Genomic DNA, 24284 nt, shown 5'->3' with positions numbered 1-24284 from the left:
AAAATATTCATATATATATGGTTTATCATAACCAACAAATTACAAAAAAAGCGTAGTCTTATACGGTCGTGTCTCGGATACAACCCCTCGATTTTTTGCAATTATTATACGTAACAGTTTTGTCAGAGAGTAGCTAACATTGGTGGGAACAGTAGTGCACAAAAAAAGGAAAGCTTCAAAAATTGCAGAACACTGAACTTCATGTTCGTGCTTCCCGAAATCATAAAAATGACACATGGTCCAATCAGACTTAACATCGACCATATGGTGTATTTTTTTCCAATGTCGTCATGAGTCAGCTTCGGCTGTATTTCGGCGGTAATATGTTCACACACACGAGGAGTGTCAGTGCAAACCGATAAAAATTTTCATCAAAGAAATATTCCAACCAATTGAAACCAAAGGTCTAACCATAATTTTAGGTAAATAAGTACTTCCATTTCGACAAACCGACAAACGGTAGATTTGCACGTCTCAAACTCATTACAGTGTGTTACTGTCGGTAGTATAAACATGTTTTGACCTAAACGAATTGGAATGTATTAGCGATAACTGCAGGAACGAATTAATTGTACAACAAAAAATAATATTCATTCCTTTAAAAGCGAACGTATTTCGAATCATCAGCACAAGTTCTAGGAACACTGCAAAATGTGGAAGATATCAACTATTCTAGTCTTCGCAATTCTTGTTGCGGTGTTCATCTTCGCGGCTGAGGCTTTCTCGTCGGAGGATTATGCTAGTGACATGGTAATAACACACATTCCGGGTGTATGAAATAAAAATTAATCACATAGTTTTTCAACACAGGTGGACAATATAGCCAAGCGAGAATTGTTTGATCAAGGAGGTAACGACGACAATTTCATGTTCATTTTTTCCTACTTATTTATAATTCAATAAAATTCCAGACAAATATGACCCACCTCCAATTTACCAACCAGATACGATGTAAAGGTTTAAGGGAGCTTGACCGTGTGAAAAGTAAATGTTCAATACAGCGTTATAAATATATCTAAAATCAAACAACCCGAGTTGAAACCAGTTTTTCGGTCACAGATGACGTTACCTAGAAATGGTCGCAGCTATTGACCATAATTTCTGCTTTCGTAATTGTTCAGAATACGTATGTAATAGCGGTCTTACTACCATGTCTGTTCTTTCCCCAATAGCTCACAGAGATCTTCGAACCACAAATGTTCGCTTTAGTGCTTATGACGAAGTCAATGGCCCAAAACTCAAAATCATTTGCGGTTGTTTTGGCTCTATCACTGAAATCTGCATTCTTGAAACTATGAAACCTTGCTCTACAAGTGTTTTGACGTAGAACTACGTCTTTCATTAATGGTGCGCAATCAGAAAACAGGTCACGATTTTATGAAATTAAGTTAACGTTAATAACTATTTTTGTCGCGAACGGTAAAAATAGTTATTAACGATTTACATACGTATTAACGATTTACATACCAAACGAATCGAAAATTCCCTAAGATTTGCTTGATGTGCTATACATTATAATCCCCTGGTGTGTAAATGGTAAAAATTCAGGTAAACTATAAGCGTTACCATTTTTCCATGCATTTTTTGTTCTGCTGATTTGTGAGCTTCGCTACCCGTGCCATCAATAACGAGCAACTTATCGACGACCAACGAATGGGGTAATCGTAATATTTAAAGTCTCCGTGAACGAGGGAAAAGAAGAAGAACGAAGGGGAATATTTGCCTAGAGTACAAACAGTGGATCTCGTTGAGGCAAACTTTCGGTGATCCTATTGCCCTTAACGAGTTCGGATCACTTACCAGTGAAAATTGAATTGGGAGTGAATATCGTAGTCAGGAAGCCACAATGTAGACGGGACTATCATCGTACGAATTTGGTGGAATTCCAGCAGCTTATCGACAACAACATTGATCTCGATCAGCCTCTTGAATCTCGCGAAGATATCGAAGCAATAATCAGCTATATTCAAACTGCAGTTATTGAGGCTCGCCAGACCACATCCCAAAAACGATTCAAGTGAGTGACTCTGTTCAAATTGATCCAATTACTAAACATTTGATTAGACTTCAGAACCTCTATCGAAGGCAATACCAACGTACTGGTATTCGAGAGAGAAGAAACGACAGCATAATCAATTAACCAAGGTTATCCAGGCCAGAATGATTGATCTCCGTAACAAAAAAAATCGCAAAAGATATTAGTAAACTTACGAACAACTCCAAGCCAATTTGAAGGCTCGCTGAAATTCTCAAGACTAAGTCTAATCCTATTCCTCTTTTTCCTCAACCTGATAATTTAGAACGATTGATAACACACCCCCTTCCCCTCCCGGCCCCAAGCTTCGATAGTATATTTAACATTGAGTTGAAACATCTTAGTAACAACGTATATGAAATTATGACTTCTGTCTTCAACAGAAGTCTATCACTTGGCTACTTCCCCTCGAGTTGGAAATTGGCAAAAGTGATCCCGGTTCTAAAACCCGGAAAAGATCCTTCTTCTTCAAAGAGCAATTAGCCACCTCTCAGCATTTTCGAAAGTATTCGAAAAAATTACATTAAAGCGCATTCTTGCTTTTGCAGATGAGCACATTATATATTTTGGATGACCTTTCTGATAGAGCGTTCAATGTTTCTGTAAACAATATTAATGCATTCCTCAAGGATCCCTCTTGGGACCAATTTTTTTCAATATCTACACTTCAGATATTCCCGAACTCCCTTCTTATGGGAAACTGTCATTATTTGCAGATGACACTGCCATCATTTATAAGGGCAGAAGTATCACAGAACTAAAATCTAAACTTCAAAGAGGTTTAGACGCTTTGTCTGGATATTTCAATAATTGGAAAATATGCATAAATGCAGTAAAGATACAAGTCATTTTGTTTCCCCACAAGAACACTCCAAAGCTTGTTCCTCCTCAATATATAACAGTCAATCTTAATGGCAGTAGTATTGAATGGTCTTCAGAAGTAGTGTATCTGGGTCTTACTTTCGATCGAAAGCTTACCTTCAGAGCACACATTGACAAAACAGATACAAGATGCAACATTTTCATCAGGTCATTGTATCCCCTGATCAATAGATACTCTCGATTATCTCTAACGAATAAACTTGCAGTATACAAACAAATAACATTTCCAGTTATCGCATATGCGATGCCCGTTTGGGAGTGCTGTGCTCCAACACACAAATTCAAACTTCAACGCATGCATAACAAAATTCTTCGTATGATTCTAAACTCTCCTCCCAGAACGCGAAATTCGGAGATACATCAGCTGGCCGGGATTAAAACCTTGGATGAAATTATCAATAATAATTGTATGAAATTTGAACAGAGTTGCGCTCTCTCAATACACGGAATAAATCGAATCTGTATGATTATGCTACCTGACTTTCTAGTAGTTATCCAAGCGGCTTTGGGTTAGGGTAGATATATTTATTTCCAGTTAGATAAGTAGTGTAAGTTGGGATTATGTAAATAATTTGGGGAGGGTATCTTATAAGTTAGATTTAGGCATAAGAAAAAAGAAAAGGTAACAAAAAACTAGAAAAGTTAAGGCATGATTTTACAATAGGAATATGAAACAATCGGATAATGTGTATGATAAAAATCATTACAAAACTTGACATTGCAACTTAAAGGTGTAGAATGTAGTATTATATTATAATGTAAACCAAATTAAGAAATAAAAAGAATTTAGGTGAAAAAGGCAAACTTTCAGTACCGTTCTAGATACGAAGCAATGAACATCGCTTGTTCTTCCTTGTTTTGCGCTATCACATGTCTTCGTTTCGGATTGAGCTGTGGACGCGACCAAATTACTCACTCACTGATGGCTATGGCATTGCAAACATTGCATCAAACTGACGCCATTGCATTAATGTTCTGATCTACAAAATTTTGTGGGAAATCAAACTAGGCCATCGTCGGCCCACCAAAAAATTAATGTTCTGGAATTTTTTCTGTGATTTCGCACACAAATATACATATATCTTGGGTTCAAGCCAAGATATATGGATATTTGTGTGCGTATGTGCTTGCTTCATAACCCGTACGTATAAATAGTGCATCTTCGCTAGGCTAAAATCCCATTTGTATCTGCTCCCGTGTGCATTGGTCCAGTCACGATCTAACAATCGCCTAATTTTTTGATGCTATGATTGACAATTGTTTGATAGTGCAAATTATGCAGCCGAAATGATAAATATAAACAAGGAGCGGAGATAGCGAGAGGGAAATATTTGCGCTAGGGTATTAGTAATGAATCTCTGAGGCAGATATTCAGTCTTTTTCCAAAAAGTAAACGTTGTTTTTTTTTCATCATCATAGAGGCTTTGGGGGGTCTCCGTAGCCACATTGGGTGCACGTTCGCTTAATAAGCGATCGATCGTGAGTTCAAAACTCAGGACCCTCATTGACCATCTTTGTGTTGTTACAGAATAGCTACGTCCACGCAACAATCATCAGCGATGGAGATCGATCCACGGTCGAAATAAGATCGATTTATCCATACAACTGCTCTGCTCTGCAAGACACATCGGGCCGCTGTTCTATAAATAACTCAACAATGATCAATCAACTGTCTCCGCTGTCCGGTGGTCCCACTGGATAATGGAAGAACAGAAAGAATTCTCTTACGCCTAAATGGCTACTGTGTGAATGTACCATATGTAATGGTATAGAAGGAATACTGGCGAATGGCAACTGTGTAATGTGCTAATTATAGATATATGATAACCATGTGACATGTACACGATTAAAATTCGGCTCCGTTACAGCTAAAATGCTATTGAGCCTTAAATAAATAAATGGGATAAAAAAAAATAGAAGCTATTTGGGAAATACCAAGAATCTTGAATGTCGTGCTTTTTTCGTGGGAACGCGCGATGGATGATGCTCGAAAAGAGTTGGGCGAACTCATCATCCAGAGCTTCGCTAAAGCTGAACAAAAACTATTGGTTGGAATGAGCGTGATTTTACCGGGCAAATGGCCACTAAAATGGTGATTGTTCCAAAAACTCTGCCATTGGCATAATTTGACCAGAAGTGAGATGTGGTTGGATTGAAGTTGGGGTCTGTCAATCCAGATATGTTTAACTTATTGTGTCAAATTAATTAAAAACAGTTTAGGAACCCTTCTATGATATAGAAATGGTCAGATATCTAACAAGAGATGCCTTTGGAGTATTGTTTAACTGCCGAGCTATTGTTGTCGGAATAATTGTTGTTGATTTTTTTTTCATTTCTCGAAAATCCCTAAATTTGGAGTATTGAAATGGTGATTCTGAAAAGAGTTGTTTGTTGTGTGAACTGCTATTCTTCAAATCGGATGAAATCATTGAAGTGATACAAAGGATCCGAAACATTTAGTCATCAACGCTGTCTATTTCCAATAATCATCGATTCAATTTTGCGAAGACATTCTGGCAACATTCCAAAACTTTTTTATTTGTGATTTACGTGGTTTGAAAAAGTTTTATGATTTTTTCGTTAAGTTTATCCAACACGATGACAGGTGAATATATATTATCGTGCTGTGCGAAGACAATTAAAAAACACCATCTGGTATGGCTTACACACCTTCCGGAAGAGCCGACTCTGAATTTACCAAGCGGTTCAGTCGGAACGAATTTGGTGTTGCATATAGCGTGTGTGACCGACTATAGTTCACCAACGATCTGAAGCTGGTCACCGAAAACGCCGGAAGATTTCTCCAGGAGTCGGGTCATTTCTAGTCAGTTGAGGGATTCATGTTGTGTCGAACCTGTCGAAGCAGCTTGCAGCGTGATAGGGTGATGAATCTATCTACTTCAAATGAATTCATGTACCCTAGCTATTCACCGGAACTCCCGCTTCTTGAATCTTGGTCAGTAGATGTAGATGAAATGGTGGAAGATGAATAAATGCTCAAGAAACATTTGATTACAAAACAAACTATTCGTATGGAATCTTCATTCCTCGTTACCACACCGTTGTACCGACGAGAGGATGTGTAGTGACCAATCACAAACACTTAAGCACTCACACAGAGCTGATACATATCGGAGCCCGACCCAACTTGAAGACATTGAAGCAACCATTGATACCCAGTTATTTGATGGTCAGCAACAAACGCGTATGTTGAATGAGGAGAAGTGCTCAGAGCATGCTCCGGCTCAGAACACGAGACAACTCCGGATTTATCTTAGATATCCTAGAAAATACAGAGCCGGCACTCACGTTAGACGACTTTTGCAGGGAACCCATTTGTTATACATGGCTATGAAAATTCTACGTCTTCGCGTTGCAGAAGGGGTGCAACATTCCTTCAAGTGTATGGGAACTGCAAACATAAACCGGGTTCAGCTCAGCACAAAGTCTTTGTAGAAAGTCTCGTGTAATGAAATATGGCCTTTATGAAGTCGATTCTAAACTCAGTACAGTATGGGTTTCAACTAAAACAGGATCTTTTCACTAAGATAAGACAACTGGGTAAGCCAATAATATTCCTGGCATCAACTGCTAGCGAAACTTAATGGCCACTCCTATTGAAACAGCTACCCAAACTGTCAAGTGAATATAGAGGCATTGAGTTAACTGATCCGTTGCAGGAGTTGAATGCACAGTAGCGAGTGACGCTTATCAACGATGACGCCGTGACATGCTGCTTATACTTCAACAAATTCGTATATGTTCTTTTATGACCATTCTATCTTCATTGAGATATAGTCCGTTCGGAGAGCACTACGTTGTTGGCCTTCTTTTAAGCGTATCGAGTCTCAACATCGGGGCACACATCATGATGTGGCTTGCGAACATTCTTGTAAAACAGAGCATATGTCTACTACAATGGACCTTATTGAGAAAGTTTGTTCCGTTAGATCTGTGCCCTTTTCACTAACTATTAACAAGCAGATTCATAAGCAATGAAAAGCGATGTAGCTTCAATATATCGCACTGGCTAATGAATGTAGAGCGTTCATTAATTCCGGCACTAATGTCGCCGTGATTGATTGAGGAAATGTGCCTCAGAAATGCATCAGACTTCGGGAACAAAGCCCTAGAGGAATTTCTTGTTGACTTATCTCGATGTACTCCGGTCTTCCATCCAGCGGCTAACGATGTTCTTGGAGCGAGCTATGAACGAAATCAGAAACATCGCTCCAACATGGATCTACAGCTTATGCTTGGTAAGATGTTGAATTCTGTAGAGATGTGTGGATAAGCTGCATGGTAACTTCTTGAGGCCAGCATCAAAGTGAAGTTCCTCCCAACAATGTGGCCTCTCGAACGGATAAGGTCCAAAAAGCACATCAAACAAACGGACGATGAAGGAATTGCAATGCACTGAACGGATGTGTGGACCAAGAACATCATCCAGAAATACGAAGAACGCAATGGATTGGAAGATGTTTGTTGCACTGATTTCGCAGCTCAATACACTCCGAGTAGAGATACGGACAGTTACAAAAACGCAGCCTCCCACGAATACTGAAGTTTCTCGGCTACAACATGAACGAACTGGTTGAGTACAAGCGAGAGTCTGTACTTCTATTCTTACCGTTTGCAAATGAGTTGTGTGACAATCTCGGTGGTAACAAGTTCTTTCGGCTTTATGGTATGCATGAATCAGATCTTCTGAGAAAACGAAGGGAATGTGATTGCGAACTAAATCTGCAACAGACTATCGAAGAATATCTTCGTGCCTGTGACAATGAAGAAACTGGTGAGCAAGAGAATGCTGCAGCTAGAAAACATGATGAGTTTGTGCGGGCGATTTCTATGGAGCCGAACGACGATGACATTGAACAACCACCAACAGGAGCCCTAAGAGCTGTCATCAGGCAGCGAACAAATGACATGTCAAAGTAAGATTACTGTGACTACAAATGAGGAGCAGCGTAGCTTGAACTTGCATGTGATCGATGTATTACATATCTTTAGCGAGAATAACAAGTCGTTGCAAATTTTCTTCACTGGTCCTGCCGAGTGTGGTAAAACGTTCATGTTGCGTATACTCATGGAGGCGATCAACCGTTACTATCAGACTCACATTTCCCAGAAGAACGCATATGTTGCTTGTGCTTCCACAGTGAAGGCAGCTGGTGCTATCAGAGGAACTACTGTGCATTTCGAATCACTATATCGCGAAGGAGCAACTCCAAGCTCACTGATGAAAAAGAGGTTATCATTGATGAGGTCAGTATGATTGGTGCGGATGTGTTAAACACTATACAAGCGCGCCTTCGAGATATAACCGGAGATTATGGAGATCCATTCCGTGGAGTAAACATTATTATCTGCGGTGACCTGCGACGATAATTGCAACTCAATGGAAGATCCGTCTATAAAGCAATACGACCTTATCATCGCAACATGAATGTTGAGGAGTACAACAACGAAGCGTAGGAAAATCAGGATATCGGCGCTCGAAAGTTCTCGGATCAAGCTTTACAAAATGAGCTGTGTGGAAACCATACTTGCTCGCTTGTAAGTAACCATCAATGTTGATGTTTAAGGATGGCATTGTGAACGGTGCGATTAGAGAACTGAAATACGTTGAGCAAGACGAAGATGATTCTGGTCAGCAGGTTGTGAAGCTCTGGTTCAAATTCAAGAGTGATTCTGGATGAATTCAAGATTGGTGCTACTGTGAGAGTGTCGTTCACTCGAGATTTGACACTAAATTATCCAAACGATCAGCAAACATCAAACTGAGCGGAATCATTGGACGCAAGCATATTCAGTTTCAAGCGATTCGTGCCTGTGTATAAATTTCAAGATAGTCCTTTCCTTGAAATTGTACATTACTACGACAAAAGCCAGGATCAACAGTTTCGTCACTCCAGAAACATGGATTCCGCAAACTCCAAACGTTCATTCATGTTGTTTTATGCTAAAAGAAGTAATTCGCCTATGTTTTTAGACCTATGAAATGAACTGAAGCGCTTAGACAACTACGATTTCGTCAGGCTTCTTGATTTTGTAGTCCGTGTTAGGAAAAACACATTTTGATGTGCACAAATTCATGCAAGTACAAATGTGTCCCGGCTCTACAATCAATACCATGCAATACCCAAAGGCCATGCAAGCTCGCATTTTGTAGCTTTCATGATAGAAATGAAAGCTCTCGACGAAAGCCTGCGTGTACGAGGTTGCATGAAAGTATACCGGTTTTCGGGATGATTTTCACCTAGATTGAAGGTGGATAAAGTAGGAAAATAAAAAGTGAGTTATATCTGTGATATAACCGCAAGGTGGACGTAGGACTGACTTTAGCTTAGCAATCAAAAAGTAACAAGCATATAACTCCTGGACATATCATCTTTCGATTAAAGTGATTATCATACCACTTCGTTTAACCGAAAAAAACAGGGAGTGGGTTATATCCATGGTATAACCGCAATGGTGACGTAGGACTATCGTTGATTTAGTGTTGTTGAATCTGAATCCATTCTGAATGAATGAATAAATGAATATTTGGGAGACTTCGAAAACGAGAGCGTTACGTTGAAGGTACAAGGTTTTATGCATCCAATATTGGATACGAAAATATCCTACTGATGGGGAAGAATAATCTTCAGAAGCTTCCCTGCTAACTACACTTGATTGAAAAATCACAGAACCAAATGTATTTGGTCGCAGTGTTATATGGTTAGAAAACATTAAAATGAACTCTTTCGCTTGCATGTTATTTTCAATGCCAAGGGGAACTGGCAAATTATTTTGCAGCAGCGGTATCTTACCGGATCCTTCCCGAAGTCCACCACCAGTGGGTAATGCTAACTCGATAACTACCTGTTAATTGCACTAAAATGAAAAATCAAACAACCAAATGTATTTGGTCGCAGTATCGCAGAAAACGTTAAAATAAACTCTTTCGCTTGAATGTAATTTTCAATTCCAAGGGGAACTGGCAGATTATTTTGCAGCAACGATCACTTCTTTCCGGATTCTTCTCGATAACCAGCAAACGTAAAGAGTTGCGCGCGTGTATGTGTGTGTGTGTGGCGGTTGCCCCGATGTCTCAAGCGGAACCAATTTTCGATGCTGGTATTCTCTCGGTCGTCTTCTCTTCTTCTGATGGATCGACTTTTCTGCGCTCCGTCACAGTCCCAAACAAACTGAATGCGTTTCAGGTTAGGTCAGGCCATCCAGCTCGTCCCAGCTCTTTCAACTCGTTCAGTAACGATGTTGTCTTGTCGATGTCCTCACGAAAAATGAATGCGTTTCATGGATAGAATGGTTTTGAATTATAGAGACTTTAAACTTTTCAGTTCATTCGTCTCTAGCCTTGAGAAAGGCCCTTGGAACTCTACTCTAACTCCTGCATTACACCTCCACCCTCATTGCCTTGAGAAAGGCACTCGATCCCTCGCCGTCCAGCTCGTCCAGCAACGATGTTGTCCAGTCGGTGTTCACACAAAGAATGGTGCGTTTCACCACCAGAATATCGCTTAAGTATGCTTTTTGTCCGTGACTGAATCGAAAGAAGTTGTGGTTTACGATGGCAATTTGGAAGGCAAACTAGAGGCGAATGAACTCTCTGAGTTTGAAACTTTTGACGACTGAGCAATAATCGATTGAGAATTATGTTTTTCGCGATGTGAAAAATTTTCCGTTGCGCGCGCATCCAATATTGGAAACGAACATATCCTACTGATGGGGAAGAATAATGTTCAGAAGCTTTCCTGCTGATTGCATTTGATTGAAAAATCACAAAACCAAAAGTATTTGGTCGCTGCGTTATATGTTAGAAAACATTAAAAAAAACTCCTTCGCATGAGTGTATTTTTCAATTCCCAGGGGAACTGGCAATTATTTTTCAGCAACGATAATATCTTTGCTGATACTCTCTTGGTCACCTTCTCTTCTTCTTCTGATGGCTCGGCTTTTCTGCCCTCCCTCACAGTTCCAAACAAACTGCATGTCTTTCAGGACAGATCAGGCTAGGTAACGAATCCCTCGATCCCTCGCCGTCCAGCTCGTCCAGCACGTTCACCTCGTTCAATTACGATGTTGTCTTGTCGATATCTTCATGAAAAATGAATGCGTTTCACCACCAGAATATCGCTTAAGTATGCTTTTTGTGCGTGATTGAATCAAGAGAAGGTGTGGTTTACGATGGCAAATTAGAGGGGAATGAACTCTCTGAGTTTGAAACTTTCGGCAACTGAGCAATAATCGATTGAAAATTATATAATTTTCACGATGCGAAACATTTTCCGTTTGGCGCGCATACAATATTGGATACGAAAATTTTCTACTGATGGGGAAGAATAATTTTCAGAAGCTTTCCTGTTAATTGCGATTGATTGAAAAATCACAAAACCAAATGTATTTGGTTGCAGTGTTGTATGGATAGAAAACATTAGAATAAAATCTTTCGCATCAATGTATTTTTCAATTTCCAGGGGAACTGGCAGAGTATTTTTCGACAACGATTAGTTCTTTCCAGATTTTCCTCGATACTCGAAGCCCACCAGTGGTTAATGCTAACTCGATAACCACCTGTTAATAGCACTTTATTGAAAAATCACAAAACCAATTGTATTTGGTCGCATCTTTCCGGAATATTCTCGATGCTGAATGGCACCCAACCGAAGAGTTCCGCGCGTGTATGTGTGTGTGTGTGGCGGCTGCTCCGATCTCTTCCCGGGGAATCGTTTGTGGCATCACTCTCCTCCTGATGGATTCTCTTCTGGCCTAAGGTGCACAAACAGGCTCTTGGTGACACCGTTCATCCGCGCTTTCATGATTAACGAAGAGCTTCACCACAACAGCGACAACATGCTCCAATCGCTGTTCAATTATAACTGAGTGGGTTTACGAGCGGCGCTCGCTTATATACCGATTGGTGATTTCAATAGCCTGTTTTAAAAGCAATTTTAAGGCTATTGAAACAAGTTTTTGGATGAAAAAGTAACAAGTATATAACGCGTAGACGTTTTATCTTTCGAATGAAGTGTGTATCATACCATTTCGTTCAGTTGTTTAAAAGCTATTAACGCCCAAAATCTCGGTGTCCGGCGTAACGCTTTCGTTTTCGAAACTTTGATTTTACACCCCGGTATAGAAATGAAAGACGTAGTCCTACGTCAAAATTATTAACGCTCAAAGGAGGAATCAATTCCTCCTCGGAAATACTCAACGCAAATAATACTCCCTCCACAAGTCCCGGCAATTGGAATCATCGGTCGAGCTATTTTTATCAAATGGTTTTATTTAGCTTGGCCTGTCTGTATATTTTTATGTTTGTAACATGTTTGTTTGTCTGTAGCGTTGTTTCACATTAATACAAATTTGACCCCCTTCCTGTTAATCGATTGATCTGAAATTTGGAACACACCTTTATCTCTGCAATCATTATAAAACTGCGTATTCCACGATTTTGAAAATCAAAGACGGCGGCCGCTAGAAATGGCAGATTATATACTTTCTGAATATCCCCTAAAGATGGGTATCAAATGAAAGGGCTTGACTAGTAGAATACGGTTATTTATGAAAAATGCAAATCCAAAATGGATGCCACATCAAAAAGGCGCTATATACATTTTCTAAAAACCCCATAAATATGGGTATCAAATAAAAGAGCTTCACTGAATACACTAGTTCATTAAAAAGTTGATGGGTCTGGGCCTAGGGGCATGGACAGGATCTTGATATAGGAATGTAATTGTGTGTAATGATTGCATTTGAATTGAGTGTTTGCACTGTTCAAAATCTGTATTTTTCTCTTTTGATACATCAAATGGAAACCCAGAAAAAAATCGTTTCCTATATGAACTTGTGTCCTTTAAAAGGGTTAGATGAGATAACGTGGTAGAATCCGAAACCCAATTCTGTTCAAAAATATACACAAAAAACCATTAAAGCCATTACTACACTTTTCTTCTATTTATTCAATTATGCAGGAGAAGACAAGGAGTCATCATTTAACATTTTTAAACACAGGCCTAGATAAAAATATCATTTCTCCTTCGTTGCCTCGTTGTCCGGAACATGGTTTGAAGGGGATTGTAATAACTTTATAGCCAGGTGATGTATATTGAGTATTCTATGGCCATTAGTGCATTAGTTGGGAAGTTCGTGTAGCTGCTGTAGTGAACTGATCTCATTGGGTGTTATGTTCTGCTTATGTATAGGAAAGGGAAGGGAGAAAGGGTAAGTGCATTCGAGTTAAGCGGGCTTCTATGAAAGACATACATATATCAATATCGCGACTACTCAAGCTATCATAATCTGATATGCGTGAGTATACCCTTTCGAACCTCTAAATCAGCAGCCAGTTAAATTCATCTGTTGTTTTTTTTACATTACCAAAAAACATGCTCGATATCATTATATCCATACCCATTTTAATCGTGAAATTGTTTAGTTTTTTACAATATTTTCTGTTCGTGTTTCAAGCATAAAAATGGATAAATTCCCTGTCTAATGGTATACAACACAACATATATCGCAATAACGATTTTGATTAATATGCGTTTGAAAACTCCTAGTAAATTGTTACATTTTTCGTAGAGTTACCCCTTTTTATAGAAATTAAAGACATAGTCCTATGTTAATAACGATTAAAAAAACCACTTGATGAATGAATGGATTAATATTCGTGACGAATTCACAAAAAAAATTGTAGGGTTATCATACTGGAGATGGAATTCTGAAATTAATCAACGTCTTCAAAATCAAGATGAAATTTGAACCACCGTACGAATAACAGTTTGAAGCAATTTTCATACATTCGCCATTTTTGAGAGAAATACCACCCATTATTCAGAAAACAGACGGCAAACCTTTTAACTGTTATATGACGATATAACTTTATCTAAATAGAATGTATCCAAAGCTTGTTTTCGACTTTCGAAAGAAGGAAACAGAGATCTGAATAATGGGGTACGATTACGAGTTTGTATCACTGTATACTGTTGATTTTAAAATGCTGTTAGAATAGTTCTATAGTGTAACTGCTGTTTCGTTGATAAGTGTTTGCATTTGATGGTTGATGATCTGTGAATTGCTGCTCGGATGGATGGAAATGTTTGTGTGTATTCTGTTGTGATTCGTCACTGTAAGCTGGCAGATTCATCATTGACCACTACAATCAACATGACGAAATGCACTCATCTAAGGAATTTGTCATCACAGATTAGCTCTACGATCTCATTCAACATGACATTGACATTGTTAAATGTTGTAATGGCTGTTTTATTCACTTGTATGTAAAGTTGCTGTAATAACTTTTGAAGTTACCAGGACCTGTAAAGTTAGTATTTGGAATAAATATATAATATCTATCTTCTTTCCACGCGTTACTCTTTTTCTAATCGCTTGAGTTCCACTCCCATGCTACCATTTTTGTTTTGTTTTGTCCCATCTGACAGATAACACGCAACGAGTATAAATTGTTAAAAGGTTTGGTTTACAGTTTAGAGTACATTGTTCTTGTTTTGTTTTGTTACATTCGGTTCTTATTATGCGAAACTTTATATACAGTCGCTCATCTGTTACTTTTTGTGACATTTGTTTCGTTTTTCTGCGGTAAGCGAAGTAATACTGCTGTCTCGAACGTTTCAATTTGAAAATAAAATACAGTTCAATCGCCTTTTGGTATCACGGAGTTTGCCTCTCAACTTTCATCTTACAAAATATATTACTCTTACAAAATAGTAAAAAAATCTAATTTAGATTCGAATGGCAGTGTTGATAATTTATAGTATCGTTTTGATTCTCGGTTTCAAATATGCTATATGTGGTTTTCTGTTTGGCAGCATTCATTTTACTTCCCTCTCGAGGTGTAAATATTTTTCTTCAAACGAGCTTTTGTCTATGTTTTCTTTCCTTTCGCTTGGCGCTGTACGAAATGTCTATTGCGAGAATAAAACTGAGGCCTATTATCATCTGATCGGGATGCAAGGAGTTATTGTCTGTGGACGGTGATTTTCATACAAGTTTCATTTTCTCAATCCGATTCGTCCTAGTCGTTTGAGCTGTTTACCCTTTCCTGAATCAGTTGCAGGAAAACGCACACCAGCTGGAAAATCTGTCTCAAGCACAGCGTGAGCTTTCATTTTGCTGGGCGATTGGTGGAAAAGCGCCGGCAGCTTACGCGTGCAATGTTGCATGCACTTATACTGGTTTTCGGGATGATTTTGACTAGATTAAAGGTGGACAAAGTGGAAAAGCTCATAGCGCCGTGCTTGAATCCATTTTCTCGCTGTGTGCTCTCAATTCACTATAAATGCCGCATATTCACATGATTTACTATCCTAACGGTTTTGAAATAAATTATTACGTGGTAAAAGTACACATTTTAGTATCACACGGTTTCGGATTTTCCTTAACATTAGTAAGTATATAAACTTTTTACAGTATTCTAATTCACGCTAAGATATTTGGGCCACGAGAAATTTTGAAATTTTGAGCTGTTGATTTGAGATTATATGATATAAACTTTTTTTTTGTTCCTCGCTAAGCCCTTTTTGGTGTGGGAATGAAACAATCGAAAGCAAATAGGGATAAGTACGATCAAATAATAGAAAAAGATTAATACTTGTACCATTCCTAACCCTACAAGTCTGCACCCGTCGCTCATGGCGGCTTGGTTTTATCTTTAAGACTAGATACTGTTGACTGTGGGTTGCCACTGTGTAGGATCGCGTAGAGTGGAGCGGGAGATGGTTGGCCACTGCCGGTGCCAACGTCTGTTTCCGTACTGTGCATACCGGCTTCGTGCTCACCGTGGCTCGAAGTTGGACTCGATTGGGCCTCGGCTGTATCGTCGTCCAGTTGAACACTGCTATCGGCCGCCGACGGGATGGTAGGTAGGAACCGAACGCCTAGCCGTGGAGGAGAGCACGAAAGTTCCTGGGTGTCCTCCTGGACGGCGGATTGGCGAACGAGGCGTGGTTTTCCTCCGGGGATGGACTGGCGAACACTGCCTGAAATTGGAAATGGGGTATTGTTAGGAAACTGATCTTGAACCTAAAATTGTTGTTGTGTGCGCGAATTTCTTAGAAATATATTTTGATTTTTCACCTTTATTTATGATAGAATTTTATTGAGAGTATACATTGATAATCGGTCTTTTACACCAGATAGCATTACTCATGCCGATGCGATGGCGAATATTTATAACTTAAACGTCGTTCAAAGGGATAATTAGTAGATGTAATAAGTGTTGTGGGGTCAATAATTTTCTTGATATACACAAAAGATTTCAGGTCTTAAACCATACCGACGTAAATCTGTTTGCTGGCGGCACAATTATATTCATTGTGAGATATAAATCACAAGATTGTTACTTAAAAATGAACTGCAGATGACGAACTAAATGCAAGAAATTTTAATTATACATGAACAAAACAAAGTGCATGGTTGTATCGACATGTGTTGTTGAAAATAACAATTTCAATATAGCTATCGACGGACAATCAGTAGAGAGGGCATCATTATTAAAATCTTGGCGTTATTTTAATGAACGGTGGCACTTCGACGAACATGATGTACACAACGCAGAGAGCAGCTTAGAAATATAGAATCAATTTCCCATGAGTACGAGTGAAACAACAAGAAAATGAGTCGTCTCACTCTTTTTGGTTGAATTTTTTTCACCTAAAGTAGAACTGCGACCAACTTTATTTGTTTATCACCAATGAGAAATTCTGTTCTATTCATAGTAGTTATACGAGGGCTCACAAAAAAACAATTTTGGAAATGCGGCGATTTACTTCTCAACATAGTCTCCTTTTAGCTCGATACACTTGACCCAGAGATGCTCCAACTTCTTTAATCCGTCTGAAAAATACGTTTTCTCTAGGTCTGCAGAGTAAGCCTCCGTGGCGGCGATGACCTCCTCATTCGACTCAAATTTCTGCCCGGCGAGTGTCTTTTTCAAGGTTGGAAACAACAAGCACTTTTTTGACGTAGGACTACGTCTATCATTTCTAAACTGGGGTGTAAATTCAAAGTTTCGTAAACGAAAGCGTTACGCCAGAGAACAAGATTTTGAGCGTTAATAGCTTCTAAACAACTGAACGAAATGGTATGATAAACACTTTATTCGAAAGATAAAATGTCTACGCGTTATTTGCCTGTTACTTTTTAATCCAAGAACATGTTTCAATAGCCCGAAAATTTCTTTCAAAACAGGCTGTTGAATTGATACCAATCGGTATATAAGCGAATGCCGTTCGGAAATCCACTCAGTTATGATTGCGCAACGATTGAGGTACGATCGCTGGAATGGATGGATGTTTCCCTAACACAGACTTCAAAATCATGAAGCCTGGGGAAATCGGCATTGCAAAATAGATGCAAACTGGGGGTACTCTTGTACTCGCTAGTATTTTTGCAAACCGGAATGTGTTTTCCCAATACAGATTCCGAAACCAAGAAGTTGGGAAAATCGGCATTGCAGATACATTTAAGTCGGCAATACTTTTATACCCCCAAGCATTTTGACGTAGGACTACGTCTCACCGGAAGATATAGGGGGTGAAATGGAAATCTAGGCACTGCACAAGTAGGAAAAAATGCAAGATTTGGAACGCTTATAACTCGAGCATTTCTCAATAGATCGCAAAGGTTTTTGCATCAATTGATAGGAAATATATCTACGCATCTATCATAACGAATAACATTTCATTTTTCTTGAGATAAATAATTGAATAATTGTGAAATATCAAGCATTGTCAAAATGCACTATGTGCCCATTTTTGATTGGTCCATTTTGTGCTCCTCAAATCGTACCGACCAAAACGGGCAACCAGAGCAGCAGCGAAATAGAATGAAGCACGAAAAAAAATGAACGAAACATTGGTCGCAGTCTCACACATGCGTAACTCTCGAGCCAGCCAGTCAGCTTAAAAATCCCCGCTCCGCTGCCGTAACGATCATTCTTTGTGTGGACACCGACTGGACAACATCGTTGCTAGACGGGCTGGACGGCGAGGGATCGAGTGCCTTTCTCAAGGCAAGAGGGCGGAGGTGGTAGCGCTGGAGTAGAGTAATAGAGTAGAGTAGAGTTTTCAAAGGGCCTTTCTCAAGGCTAGAGACGAATGAACTGCAAAAGTTTAAAGTCTCTATAATACAATACCTTCCTTCCTTCCGTAACGATCATTCTCATTCAAACCGTACACCACATCAGTTCGCATCACAACACATCAACAAACCAACCCAAGCAGCCATGTCTGGACATGGCAAAGGAGGAAAAGTGAAGGGAAAGGCAAAATCCCGCTCGAACCGTGTTGGTCTGGAGTTTCCCGCAAGGGTAGCTAGGCCGAGCGCGATAGTACCAGTGCACCAGTCCACCTAGCCGGCGTTATATAGTTTCGGATGCCGAAGTGATCAAGTTAGCTGGCAAAGCTGCTCGCGACGATAAGAAAACCCGCATTCGGAACAGAACACATTCAGTTCGGTGGACATCAAGACAACAGGCAGTTGCAGCGAGTGGCGAGTGGCAAACGCAATCGCAAAACGGCATCAGATAGCAGAAGAAAAAAGTTTGTTCTTTATACAAACTGCTTTGGTGGCAAATCCAGAACAAGGCGGCATCGAGGGCGTTCGAAATGGTTTTTTTCAAAACCACGAGTACTAAGTTTTCTAAATTGGAACCATTCCATAAAACAAGGCGCTTTTCAGGGCCATTAAACCTTCCAAAAAGAGTTTAGGAAATACAGTTCAATGCTTTCTAAAACAATATCCAAAATAATAATAAAACACAAATTGATTTTTGCATAATTTGTTTGCCAGGATATGATGAGTATTTGAATTTGGCAGTTGTTCTAAGCTTATCGATTTTCACCAATTCTTAAATTGCTTCTAGATTGAAAGTACAGTAATTTACACTTATCTCGACATTTAGCTAATTGGACGGACATGTAATGCGACATATTTAGTTGGAAATTTTTGTAAACATAGAGTTCGGGGTCCAAATTATGACCCCACATTGAAAGTCGACACTGTACCACTGTCATCGCAAATGTTCAATTACAGGTTAAAATTACCTCCAATCCGATACTGAGTGGTGGTAATGCTACGTGCCATTGAATGTAATTTACTGTAAAATATGTCACAAGCTGGATGGGAAGAAATTTTCCAACTGTGAAAGCTGTGGCGAGTGGCAAATGCAATCGCTAAACATAAAGGTTTAGCCGAACAAGATGGGGATATCGAGTGATAACAAAACAATAAACTCTTTAGATTGAAGATAATTTTGTGATCCTTAAAAGGACCCTTTTTAGCCTGCATGTGAATCCAACGAGCGAAAAAATCGTAATGAATGTATTTTTTTGCCATCGCTCCCTTTTAACGCTCATTCGTTCGTCTCGTTGGACTCGCCCCCCTGGCTGAGTCTGCCGATTTTTCTCTATCCTGTGAGTGTGTACCGCTAAAGTATAAAACACGCGGACCCCAAAAAAATATCTTATTTTCTTTCAAACCGTAAACCCGTGTGGTGGTACGGCATCGGTATCGTGGACGTAACAAAGGAGGACAAGTTAAGGGAAAGGCAAAGTCTCACTCGAACCGTGCAGGTCTCCAGTTCCCTGTTGGTCGCATTCACTGATTGCTCCGCAAGGGTAACTAGACCGAACGGATTGGTGCCGGAGCACCAGTATACCTAACAGCGATTATAGAGTTTCGGCCGTCGGAGTGCTCGAATTGGCTTGCAAAGCTGCTCACGACAATCAGAAAACCCGCATCAAGAACAGAGCAGCTTCGGTTCGGCGCTCATCAAGGCAACAATTAGTTTCAGTGAGTGGCAAAGTGTTTCTCCGGCACGTCGCATTAAATGTAATTTACTGAACAACATGTCACAAGCTGGATGGGAAGAAATTTTCCAACTGTGAAAGCTGTGGCGAGTGGCAAACGCAATAGCTAAACAGGAAGGTTTAACCGAACAAGATGGAAATATCGAGTGATAACAAAAACACAACACCAAAGGTTCTTTTCAGAACCATCAACATATTCATAAAGAGTAAACAGTAAACTAATCCATTTTTCAGTTAGATAGGTAGGTATTTACGTAGGAGAAGAAAATAAAACAATATATTTAAAATATATATTTAACAAAAGCTGTCCCCTTTGTATAGTCCTACGTCACTCCGGTTATGTCCCCGACATTACCCACCCGTCTTTTTACACTCCGGAATTCGTTTTGCTATCACGGTCTACAAAAGTAGGTACAAATGCAACGCTTTGGCTCGATTATTCAAGCCTGCATTGGAAGATATTGCTTCATGTTGTCAACTCACTGAACTTCTACGCATATCGTTTGATGATTAGGCAAAATGTTTTTTTTCCCCATTTATTTATTTATTAGGCTCATTAGCATTTTATCTGTAACAGAGCCGGGCTTTTCTCGTGTACATGTACATATGTTTATGTTTCTATAAATTGTAAATTACACAGTAGTTGTAGTAGCCATTTAGGCGTTAGGTTTTCTGTTCCATTACATTATGGTAAATTACACTGTAGTAGCGCCATTTAGGCGTAAGGGTATTCTGTCTGTTCTTCCATTGTTCAGCAGACCGGACAGCGGAGACAGTTGATATTGATCATTGTTGGGTTATTTATAGAACAGCAGCCCGATGTTTCTTGCAGAGCAGAGCAGTTCCATGGATGAATCGATCTTTGTTCCACCGTGGATCGATCTCCATTGCTGATGGTGGTTGCGTGGACGTAGTTATTCTATAACAACACAAAGATGGTCAAATGAGGGCCCTGAGTTTGAACTCACGATCGATCGCTTAGTAAGCGAACGCGTAACCAAGTGGCTACGAAGACACCCCCATTAGGCAAAATGTTAAAAACTATTTTCTGCGATAACTACTACCATAATGCATGAATTAACTTAAATTGGGATTTGTTTGTAATTGAATTCGTAAATAGTTTCATTCATTCACTAGTTCAATCAATAATTTATTCAATACACATAAAAGATAGCTCTGTGCAGCGGCGATATCGTACTTAATGAGGAACATCCGAGGAGGGATTATTGCTAATTGAAGAAATACAATTGATTACTAAGCCAACGGCAGTCCTACGTCAACCTTGCGGTTATATCATAGGTATAACCAATCCATAATTTTTTCTTCGCCAAATGGGGCCGTTTTTCTGCAATTCGGCGTCGAATCGGCCCAATAATTCGGCATATTAGAGCCCTGTGATCGTTTTGCCCTTTTCCAGGTAGTCGATGTAGATCACATCTTGTGAATCCCTGAAAACGATGGCCATCACCTTTCCGGCCGATAGGACAGTCTTCGCCTTCTTCGGAGCACGTTCGCCGGGTGAAGTCCACTGTTCCGACTGTTCCTGGTCTCTGGTGTGTACCAGTAAATCCATGTTTCGTCGACAGTCACGGTGCGCTTGTTGTCCGGAGTGAGCAAACGCGGCACCAATCGCGCCGACAACTTTCTCATGCCCAAAACTATCACATATCACTATGCGCTAAAATGTTCAGCAGAGTAGTGAAATTACTCGACGCGTGACTCACCGAAGCGTTTGCATTTGGTCCGCTCGTTTGAGAATTAAATCGTACGCGAAGGGGTTAACGTGAATATATCCATCTTAAGCTATGAATATCCATAATGGAAACGCGCTCTAAGAAAAAGGTCGAAATAATGGAACGAGTAAATTTTAATCGAAAATGCGTGTACAGTAGTCGTTCGATAACTGGACATAAGCCTAATTAAAAAATAGATGGGTTTGGGCTTGGGGAACTTGACGTAGGACTGCGATTGTTTGTAGTAATTACATTTGAATTGAGTTTTTTCATTGTTCAGAAATCTTTAATTTTTACTCTTTTGATACATTAAATGGCGTGATCGGAATAAATCGCCGCAGTGAACAGCTGCAACAGAAACAACCGCTTAGAAAAAGTGTGGTGGGGTAGAAATATTGTGGCGCGAAAAAAAAATCATGTGTATATACGTGGAGGCGATCTGGCGTAGTGGTAACATCCATGCCTCTCACGCAGAGATCACGAGTTCAATTCTCACTCCCGACAATTCTTCCAAAAATGGAAGTAAAACTGACGAACCAACCTATATGTGTTGAAAGTCACTATAGTAGAGAAAAAGGAAAAAAAACATCATGTGTATAAATGCCTCACATTTCTATTATAAATTTATTTTTTCGTTTTCATTTTTCGAAATATATTCTGAGGTCAATGTAATGAGGACAAAGTCACTATTTAACGAGGATGAGGAATCGAGGCGGTCAAAGCCACCAAGATAATGCGATCCGAGTTAATGCGATGTCTCGCTCGCAAACCTGTGTTCCACTGATTGCCCGTTTAGTTTGAAATATAGGATACGATTCTTCTGCAATGTCCAACCAAGTATTAGCGAGCATCGAACGGCATTCGTTTGCCCGGTCAATTTTTGTGTTGAAATACAATACCGCGCCACAATATTTCTAACCTACTACACCTTTTCTGAGTCGTTGTTTCTTTTGCAGTCGTTTTCTGCAGCGATTTATTCCGGAAACCATTAAATAGAGGTCTTGGAAAAACAGTTTTTGATATATCACTTATATCATTTAAACGGATAGGATGAGATAGAATCCGAAATTATATTCTAACTTGGACACGAGTGACTCGACACTGTTTGTTTATTTTTAATGTCGATGTTCCAAAATGTGCACAAAATACAATAATGGGGGTCTGAAATTTCGGAAAAATCGAATTTTTGTTTTTTGCATTTTTGGGTAGCTTTTGCCCTCAGAAATGTTGTCTTCTTCAATGGCACTAACGTTCTTGGAGGAACTTCGCCGTCTCAACGTAGTATTACTTGCGTCATTTTTTATTAGTACTTAGTTGAGATTTCTATGCCAAATAACACGCCTTGAATGCATTCTGAGTGGCAAGATCTAGAATACGCGTGATCACAGTGCAAGTCGGAGGAAATTTCTTTGACGAAAAATTCCCCCGACCAGAACGGGAATCGAACCCGAACACCCGGCATGTTAGTTATGACGCTAACCACTCGGCCAAGGGAGCACCAGATATGTTGTCCTAAAAGCTTTTTCGATATTTGATTTCGTTGGAAAGTTACAGCTAGAAGTATGAAGTTACCTCTAGGGATACAGTATTGCTGTATGAATTTTCAAACGCATTTTTCTCGAAACCTTGTTCATCCAACTGGTGGTATCGATATCTCAGGATTTACTCGGTCGATTCGGCTGCATTTTTTATCAGCTTGTCAAAATGAATTATGTAAAGCCGTTTTTTGATATCTAATTTTTTCGATTTTTTATGAGCTTCTAAACGACGATTTTTTATTAAAAATAACGGTTGACGAAATGTTATTCCACTTCTGCTCCTTCGAGAACAACAGTTTATCGGTGGTTTAGTGAATTGAAAATGGGGCGTACAAGCACCGCAGATGCACCCCGCTCTGGAAGGCAAAAAGAGGCTACGAATCCAGAAATTGTAATACAAATGCATCGACTCGTTTTGAACGATCGTAAAGTGAAGTTACGCGAGTTAGCTGAGGCAGTAGCCATTTTAAAAAAAACGAGTGGGATGCATATTGCACAACTTTTTGGACATGAAATAGCTATCCGCACGATGGGTGCCGCGTTTGCTGACCGTCGATCAAAAACAGCGGTGCATTGATGATTCAACAGCCGGTTTGGTGTTGCTAAAGCGTACACGATACAATGAAACACAAATTTCTGCATTACACGAGAATTAATCAAGCAAATGAAACCAAATTAGGCATAATGAGGTTTCAGGGTGCAATAAATGTTTCTATGATGGTTAGACTCTCCCCTTCCCTCTCTAAGGGGAAGCTGCTATACAAATGAAACACAAATTACAGGGGGCACAAACACAAACTTCTGCATAACTCGAGAACTATTCAAGTGAATGGAGCCAAATTTGGGATGTGAGGGTTTTTGGGTATGAGAAATGTTTCTATGATGGTATGTTACCCCTCCCTCCTCTGGAATGGAGAGGGAGTCCCATAAAAATATTACACATATTTCAACCAAAAATATTCCAACCAAACATGACAATTGAACATTTTCGGAAAACTCTGAAGGAAAAATGGAAAATTCGGAAAATTAAATTCACATATGTTCTTCAATTACATAGTGACATGTGCTGTGAGTTCATTTGATGTTGCGCTAGCGAAATTGATCTTTGTTCGGAACTGGAAATGGATTTTAATGTGATGAAACGCACTTCTATATCTTCTTCTATCTATATCAATGAAAAAGTATCGCCGAATGTGTTGATATGAGCAGAACGCGAGGAAGGAATTGTCCGATTTAGGGCGATCTTTATTCTATC

The 24284-nt window shown here is 39.5% G+C and overlaps 1 protein-coding gene and 1 long non-coding RNA gene across 3 annotated transcripts in view; one reads left to right on the top strand and one right to left on the bottom strand.

Moving 5' to 3' along the window:
• Positions 1-625: 625 nt before the first annotated feature.
• LOC129775337 (uncharacterized) lies at positions 626-1029 on the top strand. The gene is made up of 3 exons (XR_008742932.1): positions 626-750; positions 811-850; positions 912-1029. It is a non-coding gene; the product is annotated as an uncharacterized LOC129775337 (long non-coding RNA).
• A 13164-nt stretch (positions 1030-14193) lies between these two features.
• Positions 14194-24284, bottom strand: part of LOC129775980 (follicle-stimulating hormone receptor) — a 429827-nt gene continuing 419736 nt past the window's right edge. For both annotated transcript variants that reach the window (XM_055781291.1, XM_055781292.1), the window contains one exon: positions 14194-15927. In XM_055781291.1, coding sequence (XP_055637266.1) covers positions 15578-15927 — 350 coding nt within the window. In that variant the 3' untranslated portion in view covers positions 14194-15577. The remainder of the gene's footprint in view (positions 15928-24284) is intronic.

The sequence above is a fragment of the Toxorhynchites rutilus genome, chromosome 3 (assembly GCF_029784135.1).
Source record: "Toxorhynchites rutilus septentrionalis strain SRP chromosome 3, ASM2978413v1, whole genome shotgun sequence".
NCBI lineage: Eukaryota > Metazoa > Arthropoda > Insecta > Diptera > Culicidae > Toxorhynchites > Toxorhynchites rutilus.
This window is presented reverse-complemented; position numbering and strand designations above follow the sequence as displayed.